Genomic DNA, 17,339 nt, shown 5'->3' with positions numbered 1-17,339 from the left:
ACGGTTTTCTATGTGTTATGTACACATGTGTTCTATGTGTTATATACACATGTTCTATGTGTTATATACACGTGTTCTATGTGTTATGTACAGATATGTTCTATGTGTTATGTACATGTGTTCTATGTGTTATATACACGTGTTCTATGTGTTATATACACGTGTTCTATGTGTTATATACACGTGTTCTATGTGTTATGTACAGATATGTTCTATGTGTTATGTACAGATGTGTTCTATGTGTTATGTACATGTGTTCTATGTGTTATGTACATGTGTTCTATGTGTTATGTACATGTGTTCTATGTGTTATATACACGTGTTCTATGTGTTATATACACGTGTTCTATGTGTTATGTACAGATTAGGGTTGGGAATCTTAGTTTTCAGGCTGGTACAATATGCATGTCGATACAGCCTCTCCGATCCGATATATTACAGATCCGTGTGTGGCATGGCGATGCGGTACGATTCACACCCAAACCATCTGACATATCATATGATGATACAAAGTAATTCAGTACATTCTGACTGAACACCATTCATTCCAGTAAAAAAAAATGCAGTGCAATTCCATGAGTTTGATTATTATTCATCAAATCAGAACATGACTTTTCCAAAGTGTCTTCAGTTCAGTTTCAGAACACGTGTCTCACATCCAGTCCGATGGAAAAGTTTGGACTTGTTTCCAAAGTCGTTTCTCTGTTTGTTTCTAACACTAAACTTCTTGTTCCCTCACTGAATCCATTTTGTAAGGAAATGCATTTATAATGAGGTGAAACAGAAACGGTTCTGTCACTGTTAAGAGACACCTGTGGTAAGGTATTATGGGATGTACTGTTGGATCTGTATGAGACTGGTTAAGGAGTATCTGTGGTCTGTACTAGAGTATCTGTGGTGTGTACTGCAGTATCTGTGGTCTGTACTAGAGTATCTGTGGTGTGTACTGCAGTATCTGTGGTCTGTACTAGAGTATCTGTGGTGTGTACTGCAGTATCTGTGGTCTGTACTAGAGTATCTGTGGTGTGTACTGCAGTATCTGTGGTGTGTACTGCAGTATCTGTGGTGTGTACTGCAGTATCTGTGGTCTGTACTAGAGTATCTGTGGTGTGTACTGCAGTATCTGTGGTCTGTACTAGAGTATCTGTGGTCTGTACTAGAGTATCTGTGGTCTGTACTAGAGTATCTGTGGTCTGTACTAGAGTATCTGTGGTGTGTACTGCAGTATCTGTGGTCTGTACTGCAGTATCTGTGGTCTGTACTGCAATATCTGTGGTCTGTACTGCAGTATCTGTGGTCTGTACTAGAGTATCTGTAGTGTGTACTGCAGTATCTGTGGTCTGTACTAGAGTATCTGTGGTCTGTACTAGAGTATCTGTGGTCTGTACTAGAGTATCTGTGGTGTGTACTGCAGTATCTGTGGTGTGTACTGCAGTATCTGTGGTCTGTACTAGAGTATCTGTGGTCTGTACTGCAGTATCTGTGGTCTGTACTGCAGTATCTGTGGTCTGTACTAGAGTATCTGTGGTGTGTACTGGAGTATCTGTGGTGTGTACTGCAGTATCTGTGGTCTGTACTAGAGTATCTGTGGTGTGTACTGCAGTATCTGTGGTCTGTACTGCAGTATCTGTGGTCTGTACTGCAGTATCTGTGGTGTGTACTGCAGTATCTGTGGTCTGTACTGCAGTATCTGTGGTCTGTACTAGAGTATCTGTGGTGTGTACTAGAGTATCTGTGGTGTGTACTGCAGTATCTGTGGTCTGTACTAGAGTATCTGTGGTCTGTACTGTAGTATCTGTGGTGTGTACTGCAGTATCTGTGGTGTGTACTGCAGTATCTGTGGTGTGTACTGCAGTATCTGTGGTCTGTACTAGAGTATCTGTGGTGTGTACTGCAGTATCTGTGGTCTGTACTAGAGTATCTGTGGTGTGTACTGCAGTATTTAATGACGGACATATAGTAGAAGTACTCGTTCATAATCCTCACGTGTTCTCCTCCTTCTGTGTCTGTCACATTCACATACACACAGGACAGTTTTCATCTGCACATGCTCAGTACAGTATTCATCTGCACATGCTCAGTACAGTATTCATCTGCACATGCTCAGTACAGTTTTCATCTGCACATGCTCAGTACAGTATTCATCTGCACATGCTCAGTCCATGGGCGGAGCTTAGACTGTTAGTTATATTTCTATTGAACAGATGGAATACAACATTCAATAACTGATGCGTTGTGATATCATTCCAAACTTTCCATCCACTCTCAGCTTCTGTTCCGCTGCACTGGGATCAAGCACGCACGTGTCGGCGTATTGATACGTATTGGAAAATCTTCCCATCCCTAATACAGATGTGTTCTATGTCATGTCCAATGTGTTCTATGTGTCCAGATGTGTTCTATGTTCTATGTGTTATGTCCAGATGTGTTCTATGTCATGTCCAGATGGTTCTATGTTCTATGTCATGTCCAGATGTGTTCTATGTCATGTCCAGATGTGTTCTATGTCATGTCCAGATGTGTTCTATGTTCTATGTCATGTCCAGATGTGTTCTATGTCATGTCCAGATGTGTTCTATGTCAGTCCAGATGTTTTCTAGTTCTATGTCATGTCCAGATGTGTTCTATGTTCTATGTCATGTCCAGATGTGTTCTATGTCATGTCCATGTGTTCTATGTCATGTCCAGATGTGTTCTATGTTCTATGTCATGTCCAGATGTGTTCTATGTTCTATGTCATGTCCAGATGTGTTCTATGTCATGTCCAGATGTGTTCTATGAGGTGGATTGCACAGCTCTCTCCAGGACCGGCCCTGGTGCCTGGTCCAGTCCAACTGTTCCAACAGGCTGGATGTCGTGGAACGTTCTCCTGCTCTGCTGTTCTGTGGTTCCACCTCTTACCTTTGTGATTCTTTTCCTCTGTGCGCCTTCTTCCTCTCTTGTCCGCTGCACCCGTCGCTTCCACTTCCAGGAAGTGTCCAAGCGGGAGGACTTGCATGCCCAGCTGAGCCTAATTCAGCTTCCTGTAGACTCAGGGGTATGTACAGCACTGCAGCGCTGCCCCGCCTCCCCTCATTTAACCACATAACCCCCACCCACCCCCCCCGTCGTCCCTGCATTTACCCTCAGAGCCTTTGGAGAGAACGTCACAGATGTCTCAGCAGTTTCTTCTTTCATGTGTTAAATGAACAACACCAACACTAGTCAAGTCCAGGAGCAGGGGGGTCAGACATGTGGCCTGGTCCGACCCGGTTTATGGGATGAATTGTGAAATGCAAAAAACGACAGTGATGATATGAACAGTCAAAGTGTCCAAAGCTTTTTGGTTCAGGTTCCACATACAAGCCAACAGTCTGAAGTGGACCAGTCCACCCAGGAAAATACTGTCATTATGTTATATAATGGTGACAAACACACATTTTTCTCCGCTTTTCTGCGAAAATGAGTAAATTACATGAAAGTGTTTACATTTACAAACCATCCTTTTACCAAAAATACTAAAACTAATACATCGTTTTAGATAGCGCTTTTCTAAGTACTCAAAGACACTTTACAATAAACAGCCAAGGGACAAATACATGAAACAGGTAAACAGATACAGAGTTAATACTAAATGGTGATGAAAGAACAAATACAGAGACAAATATGGACAAAAGAAAACACACAAGAGAAGGTGGAGGAGGTGGAACAGACAGTCTGTTTATGAAGGAGGATCTGAGTCGGCTTTGGAATGAGGTCAGTGTGTCGCAGTTCTGGGTGTGAATGTGAAAAATGTGAAAAACCTGAACAGATATGAACAACATGACATGTCTTAAAAGAAGTACAGTTTTACTACAGGTCCTGTGTTTGTAGATCCACTGGGATCTGTCAGTTAGAATGTACATATTAAACGACAGGCTGAGGCAGAATGTTGTTAAAATTGCACTTATTTTCATTAAGTAATTTCAGGTGTTCATGTTCACATTTTTAAGGAAAGTTTGTCGATGTAAACACTTTGATCGTGTAATTATGTGTATAAATCATATCAGTATTTTCCTGCTCCGGTCCACTTGAGGTCAGACTGGGCTGAATGTGACCCCTGAACTAAAGTGAGTTGGACACTCCTGCACTAAAGTGCCTTCACATCATGAACACTATTAAATGTGTATGAATGGAAATCATGTGACAGTTCAGTGTTTTATTCAATAAACAGAAAAGTCCAGTTTGTTAAACATGGCAGATGTGAAACTCTTCTAATCACAAATCCAGCAGAGCACATACTAGAGTGTCCAAAGAAATAGAATAAAAACAGAAAGACTCCTGAAAAAAAAGCTGGCGGCTGTACATAATTAACCAATAACATTTATGAGACTGTTTCATTTTGCGCTTGTTTTTGTGTTAAAGAAAATGTCTCGCAATCACTTTTTGAAAAATAGTTGATATTCTAAATTGTGTTATCACATTATAATTATAAAATTTAAAGGCTTTTTTTTGTAATACACCAGTACCTTGACTTATGAGTTTTCTGAGTTACAAACCACCGCTTGCTCAGTTTTTTTGCTTTGAGTTGTGAGTTAAAATCTGGGTTATGAGTGAACTTCAGATACACTGCCACTAGCTGTGGTATCCAGTAACCAACCAGTATGCACTGTGGTGGTGGATGTTCTGTCTCTGCTCACCACGGCTTCTGCAGGAGAACCGATGGTTCCTCCTCTAAACCCATTTTATACAGCCTACACTGTAAAAAAAATGTAAAAAAAACCCAAAACATTTATTTCAGCAGTTGGGGTGCCAAAAAAATACTGTTAAATAACGGAAAATAACCCTCATAAAAATACGGTAATTTTCCATAATTCAAATACAGTTTTTTTGCCCTAACTTTACATGAGATTTTACATATTTTTTGACTTTTTAATGTTTAATAAAGAATATTTACATGTATTAAACAATCCAATTCCCTATAAATATATATAAATAATTTTCAGTCAGACTCAGTTGTCCAATCCACTGATAAAAACTGTATTTGGACAGTTTATCAGTGCTTATACATGTTATACATTCACAAAAACACATTTATTCAGCATTTTTGTTGTGAACCTCCTGTAATTACACAAGATATTTGTCAATGAACAAACAAGTCTGGTTCAACTGACAGAACTACTTCTGTTACCGTTAACTGTCAGTATTTTATCTGGTTTTATTATTTATTTTACAGTATTAAACTTTAATTAACAGTTTAATCTCATGAATAGAAAAGAAATATTTGTGAAATTATGATACATTTGCAAATGTATTTGTACTGTATTTCACTGTGAAAAAAAAAAAACTTTTAAAAAATGGAAATTTTCTGGTTCTTCACAGTTACCTTTTTTCCTGTTCTTTTCCATTTGACATGTAAAATCACAGTCAGTTTTTGTCATTTCACTGATATTTTCCTGTATCTGAAAATACAGGACAAATCTGTCAAATAAACAGTGAAAATTCTGTTAAATTACAGATTTTTTTACAGTGTGCTGGGCTCCACAGACTCTGCTGAGGCTCCGTGTGTCTTTGGAACATTAATAATGAGGATTTAATTTACATGTATTTATTTGAGTTGGTTAGTTTTTGGATACACAGACATATTTGGACCAACAGGGCTGGAACAAATTACTGGAATTTCAGTTTATTTCAACTGGGAAAATTGATTTGATATATGTGCAAATTTAGTTACGGAGCAAATGAAACTGGTAAGTCCAGGTACCGCTGGATTTATAACTGCACAGGTTTTATCACCGTACAACTATGGATGGAACCATTACCGCTATAACGATAAACGGTGGTAAAATCACAGACGGTTAGTATTACTGTTTAAATTCTAATTCTCATGATAACTGTGTTTGATTATTGCACTTTTAGGGAAAAAACACCTATGTACAGATCTGCTTTAATTTCAAATATTTGAGTATAGTTTGAATTTATTACAATTTAAATTTTCCATACCTTATGTTTGGAACCAATATTCACTTTGAAAGTCTGTGAAAAGGTTCGTTAAACATCTGTGTGTTATTTATGCAACAAATTTATACATTTTCAAATTGGATTTTATTTTTTTGTGTGTTTTGTCCTTTTGTGTTTTTGTAGCAGGTTAAAGTGAAAAAATAACAGACAGATGATATGAGATTTGTGCTGAAAAAACAGATCCAAACATGGGTATAGTAAACATTTGTTTCTATAGTATATAAAGGCCAAATCAAAAGGACTGAAAACAGACAAATAGACTCAGACCACTAAGGGTTAATATGTGAATGTTTCTGACACAGAAGGGACACTGGGACGATTATTGTATTTGTTTGTTTTTTTTTCAAAATCCACACTTGGTTAAATTCTTTCAGTGTGTGTATCAGTACTTTTTGAACATTTGGAGCACAGTTTCAACAACACTGCGATAATAATGAGAACTGTGGTACGTTTGGACACAATAACCCTGATCTGAAATGTTCATCTGGTTCCATCCTACATACAAGCAGCGTTAAACACAGAACATAAGGATCATTGGACAGTAGACAACAGGATTGTTTTAAATTGATGTGTCCATGATGGCTGCCGGAGAATGTGTCCCGTCTTCTCCAAGTGCTCTGCCCCCCCCCCCCCCCCCCCCACACCTTTGCTCCTATAACTAACTGGTTAATGAACTGAGCAGCTGTTACCGCAGCTTTACAACAGAAAACCCAATATCTAACTGTGCATGGTCTTGTTGTTTTTCCTCTCTGTGAGAGCAGAGTGTGCATCAGACGTCTCACCTCCCACCGCTCTTGGACCCCCGTCCTTTTATTTCAGCCTGGGTGTAGAAGCACCAGCTCTGCCAAAAACCTCCGTCTTAGTCTGTGTTTGATGTAGACGGAGCATCGACAGGAAGCGAAGGAGAGCGCTGGACAGAGGATGGATGTGCTGTGGAGCAGCCAGACAAACCCAGTCAGACTAGAGCACAGGTGTCAAACACCTGGTCCACAGACCAAAGGCTGACCGCCAGAGGGTCCAGTCCAGCCCACGGGATGGAAGAGCAAAATGACACTGAAGACATGAACAGTGAAGGTTCAGCTCATTTTAGTTCAGGTTCCACAGACAGACCAGGAGGATTTCAAGTAAAATAATAACACGTAACCTATAAAGAATGACGACACACAGTTTTCTTTCAAATCGTGTGAAAAAAATAACATTACACTATGAAAATATTTGCATTTCACAAACTGTCCTTTCACAATAAATGCAAATTAATACATAAATAAAACAAATATGAAAAACGTGAAATGCGCAATTTTAACAATATTATGCCTGTTATTAAATGTGTGTGTAACAGTGTGTAATGTACATGTGTAAAGAATAAGTTGAGGCATAATATTGTTAAAATGGCACTAATTTTTCTAATGAAATTTCTATTTTTTCAGGTTGTTTACATCTTTTTTTAAAATGTAAACATTTTTATAATTTTGTACTAAAACAAGTAGAAAACTTGGAGTTGCCATTATTAACAGGTTATTATGTCATTATTTTAGGGGTCTGGCCTGCTTTAGATCAACTGGGCCCTGAACAAAAATGAGTTGGACACCCCTGGACTAGAGGACGGGGGGGGGGGGGGGGGGGGGTACACTCTGTTTGGATCCAACATAGTAAGCCTGGGCAGTATGCAGTGTATCTACACATCTTTTGTTTTTGTTTATTACACTCATGGGAAGAGTCCAAAAGTCATGTCCTGTTTAGAAGGAGATGTGTGATTAGTTTATGAGGTTTGGTCCAGACTGTTTATTCTGCTGGTACCTCTGGAGTCAGAGCCATCCACCTGCTTCCCTGCTCCATATTAGTGGACTCTGCAGGCTCTGGTTGGTGGACGCTCAGTGCAGTCGGCGTCTACATAGAGCTGAGTTCAACCTCCAGTCAGTGGATGAGCTGCTTAGAAGTCAGAGGAAGGTCAGCAGGGGAGAACGATTTACACACAACTACCTGGAACACAAACAGAGAGGAGCCCTGTGTGTGTGTGTGTGTGTAGGTGTGTGTGTGTAGGTGTGTGTATGTGTGTGTATGTGTGTAGGTGTGTGTGTATGTGTGTGTGTATGTGTGTGTGTGTGTAGTGTGTGTATGTGTGTGTGTGTGTGTATGTGTGTGTGTGTAGGTGTGTGTATGTGTGTAGGTGTGTGTGTGTGTGTGTATGTGTGTGTGGTGTGTGTATGTGTGTGTGTGTGTGTGTGTGTGTGTGTGTATGTGTGTGTATGTGTATGTGTGTGTGTAGTGTGTGTGTGTGTGTAGTGTGTGTGTGTGTGTATGTGTGTGGTGTGTGTGTGTATGTGGTGTGTGTGTGTGTATGTGTATAGTGTGTGTGTATGTGTGTGTGTGTGTGTTGGACCTTGTGTAACCACACTGAAGCTCATTGTCGGTGTTAACAGGTCACTCCAGGTGAGAATGACTAGTGAGCGTCCATGGTGTGTGTGTTGTAACGGAGCAGATGCAGGCGTTGTCATGTTCCTGCTGGTGTTCCGCTGTGGTTTACCTCTGAACGTTCTCACCGTCCTTGCATGGCAACACCGTCTGGAACTGAAGGGACCCCTGTGTTTGTTAAACCTCTGGAATCAGGGACATCCCCCCCCCCCCCCCCCCCCCATCTGCTTCCAAACCACAGGCTGCCTCTAATGACTGATCCCAGGTCAGATCTGAACATTTGACTGATATGATACTTTACATGGATGCAAAAAACAAAACCATCTGAACAGAGATCTGTGTTTAGAGGCAGCTTCAACCCAACAGCCTCCTGCTGTCTCGCCTTCTGAGAGAAACCTGTGTACACTGGTGTTCACATCTGACACTGTGTGTGTTTGTGTGTGTGTGTGTGTGTGTTTGTGTTTGTGTGTCAAGGGTGATGCTTCTAAATCAGGTTCGGAGATTGATTCCTTTGCCAGAAGTATGGAGGATGTAAACGGCAGCAAGAAGGACTTATCAGCCTCTGCAGGTGAGTAGACTGACCTCATGGACTTCACACACACACATCTGCTGTGGCTGGGTCTGGGATCATCGGGTTTGGTTTGAAAATTAAAAGGTCTGTTCTGAAAAAAAGGGAAGAAAGTTAAAACCCAAGCAAATCTGGGAGTTTTGTAGTTTGACATTTGATAGGTGCCAAAACTGGAAGTTAATGTGATTACTTAAAAGTGTTTTGACATAATTTTTCCATTATTTTGCTTTTGATGATGAAGACAAGTCTGCTTTTATCTGTAAATTAAGCCTCATGTAGGGAAGCATTAACTGAACCAGTAACCCTAAAAAGTAAAACTTTGTTCAACTCAACTGCTCATCATATACATTCTGTAAGGACTGTGAAAGGTTCAGTATGTGATCCTCACAGACGTTTAGCAGTGAGCTTCTAAAACCATGTGGATCCCCCCTTAACTACAGCGGCTGCACAGAACACAGCTGTCAAACATGCGGTCCGGGGCCAAATCTGGCCCACCAAAGGGTCCAGTCTGGCCCACGGGATGAATATGTGAAATGCAAAAATACACCAAAGATATGAACAATCAATGGTGTCAAAATCATTTTAATTCAGGTTCCACATGCAGACACATACAGTCCAATTAGATTTAAACTGGGTCAGAACCAGTCAAATAGGATCACAATAACCTATAAATAATGACAACCCCAGATTTTCTCTTTTTTAGGTGTAAAAAAGTAAAATTACATGAAAATATTTACATTACCAAACTATACTTTTCAAAAAATGTGAATAACCTGAACAAATATGAACAAACGGAAATGTCTTAATAAAAGTAAATGCAGTTTTACCAATTTCTGTCTGTTATTAAATGTTTAGTGTGATTGTAACGCACATGTGTAAATGATAAACTGATAAACTGAGGCAGAATATTGGTCAAATTACACTTGTTTTTCTTAAGACAATTCAAGTTGTTCATGTTATTCAGATTTTTAAGGAAACTTTGTCGATGTAAACCTGATCATAATATAATTTTCCTTTTTTCACTGGTATTATTTGACTGGTCCGGCCCACTGCAGATCAAACTGGGCTGAATGTGGAACTGAACTAACAGGAGTTTGACAGAACTGGCACAGAACATGGAAGTGCTGTGTTAAAGGGAACATTTTGGACTTTGTCATTTATGGGATGTCAACTCTAGGTCTATGATCAGATCCTCTTAAATCCTATAAATCCCACACACTGGACTTTTAACAGCTTCTTATCCTTTAAAGTTACCATGTTAGAGTTAAACGTTGGTTGTTCAGGTCGTTGGGAATTATTTCAGCATGTAAAGACAAAAGCTCTTGTTTTCTCGTCACTTCAGAAGTAAAGAGTCAAATTCCTACCATTATGTTATATCATCTGTGCACATTGTAAACATGAAATGTACAGTGCTTTGCAAATGCATTATACCACCACCAAATGCCACAGTTTATGCCACGGCTGCCCTAAATGAACAGATTAATTAACAAAGGAATTTTTTGTTTATGTTTCTGTATTATTTACTACTTTACAAAAAAAAAAAGAAAAAATATTAAAGCACAATATTATTGCTTGAAAATTCTAAATTGTAGTTATTTATTTGCATTGCTGAACAGAAAAATAAGTTTTAATGATGAATGTTATACTTGATTAATTTGTCTCTGTGAACCACCTCACATTTGTGAAGAAAACAGTAAATTCAGTGTGAAATTCCTCATTCTCCAAATGGTCTAATCAGTGAAAATGACCGAGTCAACATTAAAGCAGTGTTTGATGATGGATGTCTGACATAAACAGTGGAAGGTGTTCTAATGCATTTATTAAACACTGTCTACATGGAACCACTTCTGTTAGAGGACTCCAGATAAGCCGTTTTCCATGTTCTAAGAAACCAGCGGTAGGCTTTACTGAGTATCTAGAAATTATACGAGAATATTGTCATTCTCATATCATAATTACCTAAAACATACACAGATGGACAAAAGTATGTGGACACATTGAATTCAGGTGTTTCTTTTCTAACAGGGGTCTGGGATACAAAACAATAATGACAGATGTCATAATATAGTTTTATATTGGGATAAATATCATATGATTATGATAATAAAAGCCAAGTGGCCTCTGGGTGCGTTTATGTGTCTGGGGATTCACACAAAATCTGGAAAGAGCTGGCTGCTGCAGCTTGACATACTTATGCTGTTGTGGAGGCGTAAACAACAAAGAAATTCATGGAAAATGAATTGGTTGTCAACCAGGCTTTCCTTTATTGTGCACAAGTAAGAAACTGACGAAGCTCCGCCCTCTCTCAGAAGTCAGTTCTGACCTGTCCAGGAAGTCCGTCTAATTATTAGCCTGTACTAAGCTGAAATGGGATTGGTTATATATGTATGATGCTGTCGCTAAGCAAAGAAAGAAAGTAGATACAAACAGACAGAACGGAAGACCTTGGAGTTGTCCTGGGAAGTTTTAGGGAGTTGGGTTCTGCTGCACCGTGGTGTTGGTAGAGACAAAGTACACTGTATTGCCAAAGTCTTGTCTCCCCCCATCCCAATCCTCAGACTCAGCTGTTCCAGTCCCTTCCATGTCCACAGGTGTATTAAATCCAGCCCTAGGCATGCAGACTGCTTTTACAAACATTTGGGACAGAATGGGTCTCTCTCAGGAGCTCAGTGAATTCCAGCGTGGAACTGTGATAGGATGCCACCTGTGACACAAATCCAGTGGTGAACTTTCCTGGCTCCTAAATATTCCACAGTCAGCTGTCAGCTGGATTAGAAGAAAGTGGAAGTGTTTGGGAACGACGGCGACTCAGCCACGCAGTGGTAGGCCACGAAACTGACGGAGCGGGGTCAGCGGATGCTGAGGCGCAGAGTGTGAAGAGGTGGACGACTTCTGCAGAGTCAATGGTACAGACCTCCAAACTTCATGTGTCCTTCAGATTAGCTCCAGAACAGTGCACACAGAGCTTCATGGAATGGGTTTCCGTGGCCGAGCGGCCGCATCCGAGCCATACATCAGCAAGTGCAATGCACAGCGGTGGATGCAGTGGTGTAAAGCACGCCGCCACTGGACTGTAGAGCAGGGGGAGCCTTCTCTGGACTGACCAATCACACTTCTCCATCAGGCGATCTGATGGACGGGTCTGAGTTTGGCGGTCTCCAGGAGAACGATACTTGTGGGAGCGCATTGTGCCGAGTGTAAAGTTTGGTGGAGGGGGGGTTATGGTGTGGGGTTGTTTTTCAGGAGCTGGGCTGGGCTCCTTAGTTCCAGTGAAAGGAACTGGGAATGCTTCAGCAGAACAAGACATTTGGGACAATTCCACGCTCCCGACTTTGTGGGAACAGTTGGAGCCGGCCCCTTCCTCTTCCAACATGACTGTGCACCAGTGCACAAAGCAAGGTCCATTTGGACATGGAGGACAGAGTCTGGTGTGGATGAACTGGACTGGCCTGCACACAGTCCTGACCTCAACCCCATAGACACCTTTGGATGAATTAGAGCGCAGACTGAGAGCCAGGCCTTCTGTCCAACATCAGTGTGGGACCTCACAAATGCGCTTCTGGAAGAACGGTCCAAAATTCCCATGAACACACTCCTAAACCTTGTGGACAGCCTTCCCAGAAGAGTTGAAGCTGTTAGAGCTGCAAAGGGTGGAGCCACGTCAGACTGAACCCATAGACTAGGAATGGGATGGACCTGACATTCATATGAGAGTCAAAGCAGGAGAGGGAATACTGTTGGATATAGAGTGTAGCTTAAAAACAAGCAGAACTGAGAAACTGACTGAGAGGAAACATTCCCATCTAGGATGTTGTTAGAAAGAGAATGAAAACTGAAGAGCTATCATAGGTGTCTGATAAACTAATAGAACTTCTGGTCAGTATTAGAATCAGTATTAACGGTGTATTATTGGTCAAGGAACAGACTAGCAAAAAGGGCAAGCTGATAGGACCAATATTTTGGGAGATCTTAGTAATTTTGAAATACAATAGCCTAACAATCATGTTGCTATGCCCAGAATCGCAGAATAATCTTTGAAGTGGGTTACCTAGCAACCTTTAAACAATAGGGCCATGTTGCCATGGTATCAAATTCCATGTACAGAAACAGACATGCCAGCTGAGAGATTATTCAACTGAAAATGGCAGTGGGAAAAACCCATGGGTCAGTGTGCTAGATAATATTGATCTTTCTGTCAAATCCTCACAAACAGGACATCTGACAGCTGTAGACATGATGTGTCCCAATATTTATGTCCATATAGTTTAGAAACATGATTATTTCCTTAAAGTTTAATAGGGGATTTTTCTTCCTCAGTGAGATGTGAAGAAAGTAGACGGTTTAGTTGTGGTAGAAAATTATTATTTACAGTTAGAACATGAAAAATATTTTAGAAATTTAGAGATAGATCATTTAAAATCATATATGGATAAAAAAAAAAAAAAGAAAATAAATGAATGTTGAGAGAACTGGAGTCAAAACCATGTCTGAGGCCCTTTGGAAACAAAGATAAAAAATTAAACCAAACTGACCAATGCAGTGATGTTTATCCAGTGTAAAACCACTAGCATGTTGACCTGTGTGGATCCATAGGTTCTAGATGTGCTCGTTTTCCGGCTGTTGTGCATTTGTGCATGCTGTACCGCATTTGTCCAGCAGTCACCGCCAAACATTCTGGGTATAGCAACGTTACTGTGAGGCTACTGTATTCCAAAATGACTAATATTTCTCAAAATACTTGTCCTGTCAACTTGCCATTTTTGCTACTGTCTTCCTTGATCAAAAATACAAAAGTATGCCAAGCTGCAGCAGTCAGCTTTCCAGATTTGTGTGAATCCCACATACACACACACACACACACACACACACACACACACACACACACACGTGCATGCACGCAGAGGCCACGTGGATTTTGTATTATAGATATTATGTCATTATTGTTTTGTATCCAAGACCCATGTTAAAAAATAAACACCTCAATTCAACGTGTCCACATACTTTTGTCCATATAGTGGATAACTTAAGTAATTATGATATGAAGATCACAATATTTACATGCACAAACAGAAAATCAGATTCTTCCAAAACTCCATCTTATCATCGATGCTCAAACTCAGGTCAATGGGTTGACTGTTCTTTAAGCCGCTTCATTGTTCCATGTATTCTAATAGTTTTGCTTCTAAGCCACAGGTGTCAAACATGCGTCCCGGGGGCCTAAACCGGCCCGCCAAAAGTTCCAATCCGGCCCTGGGATGAATTTGCAAAGTGCAAGTTAGGGCATCAAACTCAAAAATACTATCATAATAACCTATAAATAATGACAACACCCAATTTTATCTTTGATTTAGTGCAAAAAACATTAAATTATGAAAATGTTTACATTTACAAACTATCCTTTAACAATAAAATGTGAATAACCTGAACAAATATGAACAACCTGAAATGTCTGAAGAAAATTCAGTGCAATTTTAACAATATTCTGTCTGTTCCGAAATGTTTTGTGCCTTCGTAGATCTGATCTGTAATGCAAATGTATGCATGAGAAGTCGAGGCAAAATATTGGTAAGATTGTATTTCTTAACAAATGTCATTTTTTCAGGTTATTCACATCTTTTTGTTTGGATAGTTTGTAAATGTAAATATTGGCAAGATTCAATGTAATTTTTTTTGCAGTAAAACAATTTGGAGTTGTCGTGATTTATGGCTATCATGCTATTATTTGACTGGTTCGGCCCACTGCAGATTAAATTGAGCTGAATGTGCTGCTGTTTGAAATCCTGCTCGCTCCTGGTGAGGGTATGGCACTGTCAAAGCAGTGCCACGAGCCCATGGGCCTCAGATTCACACACTGTGCATGCTCCAGTACAATAACAGCCAGCTACTGTAAGCTAATGCTAAGCTAACAGTAGCTGTCTATTGTCCTAGTGCAGTTTATCTTTAGCATCTTCCCTCTCGTTCCCTTGCTGTAGGACTGACAGCCCATACTGTCCACGTCTGGACAAACAAGTCCTGCACCAAACACCTGGTCGTCTTTTCTTCTGTTTTCATTCCTCACAGATAATGGCACATGTTACCAAAGCAGCTCGTTGGTTTTTGTTTAGCACTACCGTTTGGTGACTCACGCCAATACACAATCGTCTACGCACTTCCAGATTCCTTGGTATTTGAATGTTGTATTTCCGGATCCAACACTGGAACGTGTGGTGTATCCTCTGGTGTATGGTCCTACAGCGTGGTGTATCCTCTGGTGTATGGTCCTACAGTGTGGTGTATCCTCTGGTGTATGGTCCTACCGCGTGGTGTATCCTCTGGTGTATGGTCCTACAGTGTGGTGTATCCTCTGGTGTATGGTCCTACAGTGTGAGAACAGGAATCATGAGCCTGACTTTACCATAAATTCGCACAGTTTGAGATGGAGTTGCGTGCAACCATCGAAATAATGGCACAGTGTATGGCGGCCTTTGCGCTCTGCTCATAAACAGTCATGTGATCTGTGTTTGAACCGTCAGATGCTGGCGCCCACCATAACCATAATCCTTGTTACATCCCTGCAGATCAGATACAGTTTAGTGCTTTTTTGAAAATGTATGTAAATGTAAACGTTTGTGTCACAACAGAAGCAGAGTTATCCCCCCCCCCCACACACACACACACACACCTGTTGTCCATCCTCCGTCAGAGGTCGTCCTTTGTGCAAACACTGGGCAGGACACGTGTCTCACATCCATAGAACAGCCTCATGCGTCATCATTCCTCATACACCAGGTCCATCCCCTGTAATTCCTGCTGCAGATGAGTGACAGGCCCGTTGGTAACGCTGCAGTATGGAGTCCCTCCCCCAGACGGACTGTATCATCCCCCCTTCAGCCCCTTCACATGTTGGCTTTAAAAGTGCTTACATAGCTGGGAGCGCCTCATATACATCTACTGGGTTGTGGATAAAGGGTGGAAGACGGAGGAATTAGCGTTATTAAAGTTGCATTCCCTCCTCATGTCATGTATTTGTGTTCCTGCCAAACATAATATCCTCTCCCACACATCCCATAAGATTAATGCTCTACTGAAATATTCATGTTGCTCAATAACAGTGTGATGCATCCACTTTCAGTCTGCTGTGTAATTGAGGTGTTATTAACCCTGGTGGCGCTCCTCCCTGTGCACCACCTCTTCCTGCTCATCCTGCTCTTATTATTGGATTTTGTGCTTTCATTTTCCTCTGTGACGCTTGTTTCATCTCGTGTTTGGCTTTGTTTCTCTTCTGTCTGCTCTCTTTTATCTCCTCGTCTCTGTTTTCTCCTTGTTCTTACCGTCGGACCTGCTCGTCGTTAATCCTCTTCCCTTCGTTTGCAAACTAACCCGCCGTCCTTCCTCTTCTTTTCCTCAGTAGTTCCTGTAAATGGTCACGTGGACCTGAAGACCAGCCTGACCCCTCCTCTCATTACCCACACGGCGGCCACCCCCATGCCCATACCAAAGCTACCTGTCGGAGGAGACCCCCTCCTGGGCTACGAGTCGCGCCGTGGTAGCAACGTGTCCATTGATCCAGGCTGTCATGACAAGTCCCCGGTCAGTGTTGGGTTTTTTTCTTCTTATGCACCTCCATCCTATGTTCTTTTAAAACATCACAGCAGCTCAGTGTCAGTGGAGAAGTGCCAGGCATGAACTCCAGGCCCTGATAACACCTGACTGTATATACGACAAGGTTCAAGGTCTGAGGGTCAATTTAGTGACATCAAGGGCAAACATTCCAGTTCTTGGTTCTGGACTGAAAATGTATCAGTTTAGGGTCAAATTTTCTCAAAATCTTTTGTGGTTTTCAAATCACTGAGCCTTTACTGACACAAGGTTGAAACAAAAAAATATGAAATTTGGCCGATGCACGACTGGACTGAACCATTTAATTTGTGTCATAAATCCAACCTAACAGGCTTTGTTCTGTTCATGTGTGAGCTGTGAATCCTCCAGGAGGCCTTCCTTCCCTCCTTCCTTCCTTCCTTCCCCCTTCCTTCCTTCCTTCCTTCCTCCACCTCTGGATGGCTTTGGTCTGGGCATCTGAGCCCTATTCAGTCAGTCTGAAATTTAAAAATGTATATATCCAGTAGGCCTTCCTCCATAACATGTGTAAGAGTTGTTTCATCAGTTGAACTCTAAACTGATCTATAGAAGCCTTCCTACAGTGACTCTGGCTGCTTACATTTTCTTCATCATTAACAGAACAAGTCCAAATAGAACAAACTGGTGGCAGTTTCAAAAACCAATATGAAAATGTGGTTGTTAAAAAACCGGATCTGACTTTAGGAAAGTAAACCTAAATAATCTAAACTAATTGTAGCCCATGTAGGTGGGCAGAATTGATTACATTTTGGAGGCTAGATAT

At 41.0% G+C, this 17,339-nt stretch overlaps 1 protein-coding gene across 1 annotated transcript in view; it reads left to right on the top strand.

The window, feature by feature from the left end:
- The window catches only part of LOC115439493 (voltage-dependent T-type calcium channel subunit alpha-1G-like), a 123,054-nt gene that overhangs the window by 94,002 nt on the left and 11,713 nt on the right, over nucleotides 1-17,339 (top strand). Inside the window, 3 exon segments of the mRNA XM_030163306.1 lie at nucleotides 2,972-3,037; nucleotides 8,866-8,959; nucleotides 16,347-16,528. Of these exon segments, the coding sequence (XP_030019166.1) occupies nucleotides 2,972-3,037; nucleotides 8,866-8,959; nucleotides 16,347-16,528 (342 nt within the window).

This window comes from Sphaeramia orbicularis, chromosome 19 (assembly GCF_902148855.1).
Source record: "Sphaeramia orbicularis chromosome 19, fSphaOr1.1, whole genome shotgun sequence".
Taxonomy (NCBI): domain Eukaryota; kingdom Metazoa; phylum Chordata; class Actinopteri; order Kurtiformes; family Apogonidae; genus Sphaeramia; species Sphaeramia orbicularis.
This window is presented reverse-complemented; position numbering and strand designations above follow the sequence as displayed.